The 10,352-nt window shown below is 51.0% G+C and overlaps 1 protein-coding gene across 1 annotated transcript in view; it reads right to left on the bottom strand.

Moving 5' to 3' along the window:
• Nucleotides 1-10,352, bottom strand: part of USO1 (USO1 vesicle transport factor) — a gene marked incomplete at its 5' end in the record, with an annotated part of 22,828 nt that overhangs the window by 668 nt on the left and 11,808 nt on the right. The window contains 11 exons of the mRNA XM_010143428.1: nt 204-419; nt 880-975; nt 1,866-1,952; nt 2,681-2,770; nt 3,332-3,495; nt 4,133-4,271; nt 5,261-5,382; nt 5,973-6,154; nt 6,539-6,657; nt 6,878-6,988; nt 9,988-10,199. Coding sequence (XP_010141730.1) covers nt 204-419; nt 880-975; nt 1,866-1,952; nt 2,681-2,770; nt 3,332-3,495; nt 4,133-4,271; nt 5,261-5,382; nt 5,973-6,154; nt 6,539-6,657; nt 6,878-6,988; nt 9,988-10,199 — 1,538 coding nt within the window. The remainder of the gene's footprint in view (nt 1-203; nt 420-879; nt 976-1,865; nt 1,953-2,680; nt 2,771-3,331; nt 3,496-4,132; nt 4,272-5,260; nt 5,383-5,972; nt 6,155-6,538; nt 6,658-6,877; nt 6,989-9,987; nt 10,200-10,352) is intronic.

Raw genomic sequence — 10,352 nt, 5'->3', positions numbered from 1 at the left:
CAAGTCATGTGTCCTCACAGGAGTCTGGCAGGTGCCTTTCAGCATCCCTAAGCTGGACACTGCTCTCAAGAGGCAGTCATCATCTTTTATTGGTGGCTGCCAAGGAAGCTGAGGAAGAACTCTGGCAGATTCCACAGCCCTCTATGTTAGAAAGGAGCCCCACCTCAGACCAGCAAACCCCCTGGACCCACTGGTTTGCTTACCGGTACACCAAGATCCTTCAATTTGACCTTCAGGGCTGATAGTTTCTGATCCTGGTCAGCCAGAAGCACCAGAAGATCGTCCTGTTCTTTCTTAGATTCTGCAACTTCTTGCTGAAGTTTACTCTTCTCATCTTGCAAGATAGCAACCGTACTACTGGCTGAATCCAGGTGCTGTTTCAGTGATTCTTTTTCCTCAGAAAGGGCTTTGACTTCACTCTAGCAACAGGAAAAAATCCCACACCAAGTCACACCAGAAGCACAGGAACAGCTGAAGGTCTTGTTTCCTGCAAACACATTCCATACACAGCTCCAACCCCACCGAGCCACATGACCTTGCTCCCACACACCTCCTCACCCCAACTCCCATTACTACCAACCAGGATTAAGGTAGTAGAAATCTTCAACAGTGGCTACTGGCTTCCCAGCCGACTCAGACCATGCGGGTCAGAGCAGAGCTATCTCCTGGCCTGTCCTTACCAGATCTTGCACGGCAGACGAGGCCTGCCTTTCCCAAGTGAAAAACAGGAGATGCAGCCAGCTTCTCCCACCCGGCCTGAAATGCTTCAGATGCTGAGGAAACAAACCACTTGCACACGAAGCCTTTCCTCTTGCAGACTCCTCCTAATGGAAGGCTGAGTATGAAAGCGACTTAGTTTGGGGTTCACCCACGACTAACCTTTAGTTCTTTCACTTCTTGCTCAAGCCGTGCCTCCAAGTCAGAGCTGTTTGCTGCTGTGGCGCCACTGTCTAACACAGCATCCACAGTCCTGTTCTGTGGACAAGAAATCCCTTATTAGAGCATTGAATGCCTCAGACAACGGCAGCAGCCGAGACCTTCCAAAGTCAGCTTTAAAAGCATATTCTCTTCTCACAGCACAGCCAAGGTGTGGCCATGAGACACATCCTGCACTCCAAGGCATCAGGAAGCAGAGCTGGGCTTCCTGGGGTCTCAGAAGAACACGCACACAGGAGAGCACAAGGTGCAACCCTCATTCCGCAGAGCTGCACCCTCAAGGGATGGTTAGGTTTTCTCCCAGGCTAAACATTCACCTACATATCCGAGTCTTTGTGTAAGAGCAGCCACCGTTAGTGTCAGCCAGCCCTACCCACAGCGATTGTCTCCACAGGGTGGCAGCTGTCCTTCAGCTAACACCACAGCTCAGCCTGCACTCAGGACAATCGCTTCTTCCATAGCCCCCCTCCCCGCTGCAGCCGTGGCACTGGGAAAGGCAGGCAGTCCGCAGGGTGGCAGTGAGGTCGTCCGACCGCAGTGGAAGCACGAGCCCTTCAGCACACATCTGCCACGTGAGCACATGTCCCCACTGCACGTGTGGTGAACATGAGAGCAGCTGAGACTCTGGCAGAGGCAGCAGGAAGAGCCTCCCTCTCGCTGATGACCTGCACGGCAAGTGAAACACTTGGTGTTTTCCCTGCACAGGTCCTCTGGCAAAACCAAACTGAGAATTGGGAGTCCCCTCTTCACTCCTGAAGGGTTTGTCTAGGTGAGATCTGACTTCCTGGAAAACATGGTTGGAATCACCTGCTGCTGCCTGTTCTAAGAACAGGCTGCTTCAGGACAGAGGCTACCGACAGTGTTGGCAGAACACCAAGTCTCCAGGATTTAGTCCCCAAAGAGAAAATACGGAACTTGTTCACTGGTACCATTATTTGTAGCTTTTGGTTCTCCATCTGAAGCTTAGAGATTTCTGCAGCCTGTAGTTGTACCTGACTCCTGAGCACTTCTAATTCCTTTGGGAAACAAAAGAGAAAACATACTTGTAAGAGCATTGGCTAAAGCAAGGTCATTATGTTACATTTTAAATGCTGCCGGACAGACATACCAGCACCCGTGAGAGGAGAGCTGTGTCTCAACAGGAGCACAGCCGCTGCTGCTCTAGAAGGCGGAGCTCACCAGCAACACGCACTGCTTTCCACCCCGCTCTTACAGACTCTTTTCTGGCTCTGTGGAGCCCAACCAAGGTGCCTGTCCTGAGCTTCAGTCGTGTTTATGAAGGTGTTTGACACCACCAGCACCCCAGTAGCACCCTCTGATCAGAGAAACTCTGCTTGGTATTCCCTGAGCAACAGCTACCTCAACTAGGTAAACTTCCTCAGCTTGATTTCCTCAACTAGGAAATCCGCACGATCTTCAGCTCTTGCTCCATGCTGTACATCCCACACCTGGAAGACTTCATCTCACCATTTAAAGGTATGTTTTACGACAGATGAACCGAGTTCTCGGAACTCTTTTCTGAAGAGTCAGGTGAAGTGTCTTTTTTGCTTGGCAAAACCAACTGATTGATTTTTGGATGCACAATCCTGATGCTCTGAGGTTAGTGCCATCGTCACACAAAGGCACACCATTCAAGACATCAACGTGCTCAGGAATTTACGCTCTTCCATGAAGTCTGACCACACTCCCCTCCCATCCCGAGCTAGAACTGCCACCGCAGTTCACTCAAACACCACGAGTTCACCTTCTGTAGGTCGTTACTGAGCTCCAAGCCACCGGATTTGCTGGTCTGTGAAGCCTGCTCTGTTGTTCCCATCTCCAGCTGGGAAGACTTCTGTAAGAGCAAGAGGAAAACCAGCCATAGAACTCCTCACCACACTGTCACGTCATCAAGAACAAGCAAACCGTGTGCTTGTGTGATCCAAGCTCCCCGCTGAGAAATACATGTGTAAGTGGAGAGCTTTATGACAAGAGCAGCTGCATGCTCTGAGGTGGCTGCAAATCACCTTTCACCAATTTAGATGCAAAGACACACACACAGTAAAAGCAGCACACGTCATCCTGCATTTGACCAGCAGGCCTCCATAAATCCATCTCAGGCATTGCCCCTACCAAGGTCTGAGGAGACCCCTACCAGTTTTTCACCTCTCAAAACACGCTGAAATCCACCGATTCTACAGTACAACACAGTTACCAAAATTAATTCCTCTGGGGAACAGCGTGAAGCAGAACAGGCTCCACTCGAGCCATCTCCCACCACACTTCCTACTGCCAGTGCGCAGCCAGTTCCAGTGGCCTGACTGCCACCACAGGGAGGACTCGCACAGCTTAAGGCCAGTTACACTTGGCAGGGCCGTAAGCTGCGACAAGCTCTGCTGGGACAGTTAGCGCTTACCAGTTTCTCGATGACAGAATCCTTCTCCCTTAGCTGCCCCTGCAGCAGCTCGTGCTTGTTTCGCCACTCTTCCAGCTCCTCTTTCAGTTTGCTCACTTCCTCCGTCTGAATGCCGTTCATCTGAAACGTGTCGCTGTGGGAGTTGTGGTGCTGAGTGTCCTTTCCTGAAAGACAGGGTTTACAGCAAAGGTCACAAGCGCCAACACCACTGGAATTAGCTCCGGACAGCCCAGTTCAAGTACCTATCACCTGTGCTCCTCCCACCCCGCAAGGCAACGCCAGCCCTTCTAACTCGAGAACTGAAGCAGAAGATTTAACAATTCTCCATCCCAAGCTGAATCCTTCAGCCGCGTGTTTGTGGCTGTCCTGCACGCTGCTCCAGGCAGTCAGTCACACGGCCGAGCTCCCGTGCTCAAACAGCTCTTGCAGAAAACAGAACTATTGTGTTTCAAGAGACCCAAAACTTAAGCACAAAGCAAGAAGAAATTATACCTCAGCTCACACTTCCAGGCGGTCCTCAGTTCTCACTGGGCTTTATTCTAAGTTTAAAAGCCTTTAAAGCAAAGCCTTGTACTTTTAGATAACGAAGAAAACCTGATGCTTGAACAAAATTGTTTGCCAGGCTCAACCTCAGCTTGGAAGTGTGTTTTATCTGTACAGAAGTTTTCGTGCACTGCAGAACATACGACAGCAGGCCTGAGGACACCGAAGGTTGTCTGCGGAGCTGCTCAGTAGCTTGCCATACAACACCCGAGATCTCTGCACTAGCAAGACCGTTGTGTTCCTCCCTCCGAAGCCTACCTAGCTGTACTTTGAGGAGATTGTACTGGTCCTTGTGCTGTTGGATCTGCGACACTTGCTGTGTCACTGTAGCTTGGAGCTGTTCATTTTGCAATGTTAAAGTGGTAATTCGTTGTTTTAGCTCTTCAAGCTCCTGGTCCTGTGAAAGGGAAAGAGGCATTAAGAGTGCCACACTTTCAAACACTGTCCCAGAAAGAGAAATAAAGACAGAAAAGCCCTTAACTCCGCCAGTCCACGCACCTGGCTGGTGACGCTGTCAGTGCTGCCTGTGACCAGTGAGCAGAGAAGCTCATGCAAACCTACATGGCTTTTCCTAGGAGAAAAGCCCGGCAGAGACAGAGGCAGCCTGTCACAGCACACCAGTGCTCTGAGCCTTCTGGAGGAGACCTCCAGCATGCCCACAGCAGGGGCAGCAGGGAAAGGAAATGGCAGTAAATGAAATCTGATGACTGTAGGTGTTCTCCATCCCCCAGAACCCTGCAGGTGGTTGGTCCACGACAAGTCTTTAAAGGAGTCACAGTAACTGCAGTCATCCCACATTCAATACAGCCTCACTGGCAGTTCAGAGCCCCCTAATTCCACATGTACCACTGCAGCGCGTCCACTCCAGAGCCCTGAACCAAGCCCACCCGCTTCAGCTCCCCTTTGGCTGTTGACGTTTGTTAGCTTTGCTCCTCTGCTGCTCAGACGAAGCTGTGGCAGTAACACAAGCATTAGAAAAACAAACCTGAAAGCGCCACCACAGCAGGTGTATCCAGACTTCCCTAACAAGCTTCACTCCCCCATTCAGCCACGTTTCATCTGTTGTCTTTTCAAAGGTGAGAGCACAAAGAATTGCGTGTCTCGGCAAAAGGATGCGATTCTGCAGCTACTCATTTGAAAAGGAACGCTTCAACCCCGGACAGAGCAGAGGTACCCCAGGAAAACAGGTCAGCCAGACTAGTATGCTCGACACCGACATTCCCGTTAGAAGAACTCGCTGTCAGTATTTTTAGAAGAGTTTCTGCATTGCTAGTTCCCTTGTTACTTGTTTGGGAACACGAGGCAGCAAACCACACTGCGGTGCCTCCGAAGGCCAGAACAAACAGCTCCTGGAGACACTCGTACAGCTCCCGTACTCCCCCTTACCTGCTCCCGAATGACTTTTTTGTAGTGAGTCACAATGTTGTCATGCTGCTCCAGTGTCTTCTTGACCTCCTCCTCCTTTTTATCTTCCTCACTGGATTTGTAAATAGCTTTACTGATGACACCTGCCAAAAACAGTTTCTATCAACTCTAGCCAAGTTCATGTATCTTTTTTGTCCTTGGAACAGTCCCACGGTTTAACGCTCACTCAGTTTAACCGAGTTCTCCGCATTAGAAACTCCAGGTGCGCTCAGCCTCATGACCGCCTGGCTCTTGGAGGACAAGTAAACAAAGCCTCTATCATTTTCTAACAAGTAGGACTTCAGCATCCATCATTTTCCATAATGAATCAGAAACAGCAAACATCCTGATGGTGTACTTCCACGAACCAAGCCTCTCTGACCACCGGACGCGCTCCCTAGTGCAGCGTGTGCGAGCACACATCAGTACACCTCTTGGCCACAGTGAGGTACCTCTCACCACGTGTTAATCATCTCACCGCAGGGTACGAAGTCCCTGAGTTAGTACCAGTCCTGACCAGATACTAAACACGATCTGGGCCCTTGGCTCTACCGTTAGTGACAACCGTTACCATAACATGTTTCAGAACGGGCCATTTCAGTATCATCACACCACTTCTGAGAGGGTTACATCCAGCACAGTGGGTAGCGCAGGCACCACTTCAAACGCTACACCGATAAGCCGAACATCTCACCTTCCAGTTCCTTCACAAGCTTGGTAAATTCATGGTCAAACATCATGTGGTCTGGGCTAGAAAAGCTAGGCTGTGGTTTCTGCGCAGCTCTGGAATACAGCTCGTGTTTGCTAATGAAGCCCAGCTTCTCAATGAAGTTCTCCCTGCCAATCCTCTTCTCGATCAGCTGTTTCAGCTTCTCTCTGGAAGGGAGAGACAAGGCACAGTGCAGCACTCAGAGGTGAGCCCACCCTTCTGCCCTCAGGGCCGTTTTTGCAGTTAGGACTGAGGGATTATCTGTCTCAAGTCCTAACTGCACTAGATGCTTCCCACTCAGATGCAGTTTCTCAGTCGCCCTGGGCACGCTCTCAGCCCGGGAATCCACAGGGTAGGAGGTCCTAAGCAAAACAACTCCCTGCTTGGCCTGCGAGGAGTGGGTCAGCTGGTTTGCACCCCATCAGGAACACGCATGGAAAACATCCAACTAAGTATTCTCAACTGCACCATCTCCATTAGGAGCCTCTTAAACCGCCTTTCTCCACTCACAGAACCTTTCCCCACAGCCCTCATTTCCCCGTCATACTCACTTCCTGTAATTTTCCAGGGAGTTGTCGTTGTAGTAGATGGAGATGCCAAGCAGAAGCGCACACAGGCCTTGGACCAGCTGCTCCTCTTCCCCGAGGTTCTCCGCTATCTGCCCTGTGAGCTAGAGCTCTCGTTAAGGAGAGCGGAGGGATTCCAGAGGCACAATACCTGTAACAGACTTCTCCCCATACCAGTTCCCACTTACAGGCTTGCCCCAGCGCACGTCTTTCACGCCAGGCAGTGTCCCTGCAAACCCACCCAGACCAGCCTCTGCCTTGAGGGTGAGTAATCCAGGGGATTTCTAGGCCAGCGGTTCTGCTCCACGCGCGGGTCAAGGATACAAAAGGTACATTGGCAGGATTGTGAAGGAAGTGGGTGACGGCAATCGAGCAGTTGCTTAGCCAAGTGCACAGCAGCATCAGTAGTCCAACCCTGGTCTGTACTTTGCTGCCCTAAAAAGAATAAACACCCCCATCGTTACCTTCCCACAGTGGATGTCTATAAAAAGCTGTACTGGTTCACAACTCACCTGCTTCCACCTCCTTTTAAAAACAACAGGTCACATCTTTCAAAAAACCCCCTTGTTAGTTACACTGGACACAGCTTTAGTGCTTGGAGAAACACACCAGTCACATTTAACTGTTTTCAGAGCAAACCCAAGCAACACAGGTGGGAAATGACTCAAAGCAAATTAGCACCAATAGGAAATCATCACACATTAGGTCTGCATTTCTAATGAACACTAGGGTAACGTGAAGGAACACAGGCACAAGCCCTGTCTCGAGGGAACAAGGTGTAAACTCCGTCAGGTAGGGATCTAAACTCTGTCAGGTAAGGGAGGCATCAGTGAGGCTTCCCCTGCTGACTAGCATTTGCCACGCGTCCCTAATCAAGAGACCACTGCAGCGGCCTTCGGTTCAGACAGAACACGCTTCAAGCCAGCCCAAGGAACGCAAACCACAGCATCTGGTTTTGCTAACTAGGAGAAATAGTTTAACTGCAAACTGTCTCCTCAATCCTGTCCCACTTGTCTTAGCTGCAGATCCGGGGGGCACAGCGGTGTTACGACATCTCTTCCAACGGTCAGCACAGCACGCCAAAGGCAACCGAGAACAACCTTCCCTGCGCGGCCACTCAGCTGCACAGCAGCACCCAGTAAATCGGGTCAGGTAACTGGAAGCTGAAGTCCCATCTCAAAGGCAAGGTGAGGCATACAGAACTGCTGGGGCATTTTCAAAACAAGACAAGAAGCTCTTCTGTAGCAGGCTTCCAGCTACCCAGCTGCCTCTGCAGACCACAAGACAGACAGCAGTTGAGCCTGCAAGACACCAGAAGATACCAAGCTCCGCAGAGACTGCTTCCAAGGAGTGCCTGCTGAGCGTCACCAGCACGACAACAAAACCAGCGTCACCAGCACTACAATGAAACCATCTCCTTCGAGAAGAGCACAGACTGGTGTTAGTGACTGCAGCAGCCATCCCCAACACTGCCCACATCCCAAAGGCAGCACCTGGCTCTTCTTCACCATCATCGTTAGTACTTCCAGAGAGCCGAGTCGAACCACAGAGAACACAGCGATCACCACCCAGCCAGCCATGTTCCACGGTGAGTGCCACCTGCCCCCAGCAATCACTGCTCAGTCTCTGCTCTAGCAGAGCCTGCAGCTTTGCTGTGACCCTGAGCACTGCTGTAGTAACACAGATTTCGTTCCCTGCTGCCACCACCTAGCTCAAGGCCACAAGGGGTTTCCGCTGACCTAGACCTCACTGTGAGTTGCCCAGTCCCCACGGAGCTCTCCTCTTGCCCTCTCCTTTCCTCTGCAGTGGCTCCTTTAGCTTCCCCGCTCACCACTGCATTTCCAGTCCCCACCTTGCACGTGGTAATTCCTTACCGACTCACACCCTGCACAACGCTTGGGGATCTCTGCTCAGAAGGTGACACTTTTTTCAAGAACAGCCTGATGACATGTTTATGAGATATTCACTAGCATATAGCAGGTTTACCCACTGAGACAAGGCTGTGGTGAGTAAAGCAGACAAGTCCACAGCAGCCTTATTTCAGATGCTGATAACCCATATAGTGCCTCCAACATCTCCCTACAGGGGTCATTTGCTAGTAACAAGATCTCTGCTCTGCACAGCAGGCAGCTCCAAGGGTAAAACTTCTGCTTGGGAGGACCATAGGGCAGGTTAAACAGTTTTTCTTTTAGCTAGTAAGACATCAGCAGCATGTTCCCAGTTCAGATTCTACCAGCTGATTGCTAGAGGCCAGTCTGAGGAAACAGCACTTGTAGCAGTTGTCATTTTTCTGAGAAGAAAGCACATCTGTTCAGTGAACAGATGGTAAACCAGTCCGCCCCACTTGAAAGAAAGCACCATGCCACCCAAGATCTTCGTCCCAGAGTTTTGTGGAGCACCCCAGAGAATCCCCTGGAGACAGAGAGCCCTTATGCCAGGGAAAACCCCAAACCCAACTGCCACACACAGCTGTAAGTGGAAACACGTCAACAAGCAGTTAAAGAAAACCTCCCCAGCCAAACCCCAGAGGAAAAGGGCTGCTTCTGGCAAGGAAACGCCAAAGCCGTGCCAAGAAATACATACCCGTCTGTCGATCTTATCACCCTGCAAGTTACACACATATTACTCGAGAACCTTGAAGCAGAGCACATTTCAAAAACACCCCCCCAGACTGAGTCCCTTGTATCATTTAAGGCTCAAGAGCCACTGGCAGTTTTACTGCCTCAAGTTTACCTCAGAAATGCTGGAAGAAGGATAAAAAGGAGTTCTGGCTGTTTGCAGGTCAAATGGGTAATGAAAGTCACAAACAAATAGGAAATTCCAGCATTCTGCTGTTATTCGCAGCTGCAGGAAAATCTAACTGCTGCCAGAGGTAACCAGCCCCTTATGATTCCAGCCATTCAGGGAATAATCTGTGTACAGGAGGGCAAGTCACAAGAAGGGAGGGCTAGGAGGTGAACTTCGCTCCGCACTGGCGAAGCCAGAGGTTAACATGTCCAGTGAGTTCAAAAGCACTGTCAGCTTGGACTGACAAAACCAACAGCCAGCAAGACATGAGAGCCTGGTGTTTTCAAAATGCTTCCAGTTAGCAGTGACAGGCTAAAGGCTACCCAGGCACCCTCCAGCAGCAAAAGGTGACTGCGGATGCCGCCAGGTTGCCTTGTCTTTTACCAGGGTCGAGGTGCTTTAGGACCTGTCTACTGTGAGCAGACAGCATCAAGCAGCAATCGTTAGCTTAAAGCAAGATTTGCTGCCTTCCTCCTCCCCCTGAAGCACAAAGTGCTTCAATCAAAGCTTCAAAATGGTTTGCAAACGAGAGAATCCTCTTTCTCACTGAGCTCACACTCAGGTCCTCCTGCCGTGCCCTTGCCCAAGAGCAGCTTTCCTCCTGACAGCGGGCGGTGCACCCCGCGGCGGGGCAGGGGGAGCCGTACCTGCGAGAGGATGTTGGTGCACTGCTGCAGCAGCGACACCGGCGGGTTGCCAATGCTCGTGGCTAGCTGGACTCTCAGGAGCTGCTCCTTCAGCGTGGCGTTCTCCTGCAGCGCGTGGGCCAGGGCCACAGCGGCACACCAGTTGGAGAGAGAGTCTGTGGAGAAGAGGCCCCCACAGAGCAGCTGGCCAGCGGAGACAGAGTTACCTGTAGCTACCAGAGATGCCGAGAGAAAACAGTGAGATGAAAACAAGCCACAAAACCAGCAAAACATTTCCGACATCACCACGCAGTTAGAACCCAGCAAAGTGAAACCAGTGAAGACTTGGAGGAATTGTAAGTCAAATCATCTTGCTTGGATCAGTG

Source organism: Buceros rhinoceros, unplaced genomic scaffold, assembly GCF_000710305.1.
Source record: "Buceros rhinoceros silvestris isolate BGI_N320 unplaced genomic scaffold, ASM71030v1 scaffold33290, whole genome shotgun sequence".
In the NCBI taxonomy this organism is placed as follows: domain Eukaryota; kingdom Metazoa; phylum Chordata; class Aves; order Bucerotiformes; family Bucerotidae; genus Buceros; species Buceros rhinoceros.
This window is presented reverse-complemented; position numbering and strand designations above follow the sequence as displayed.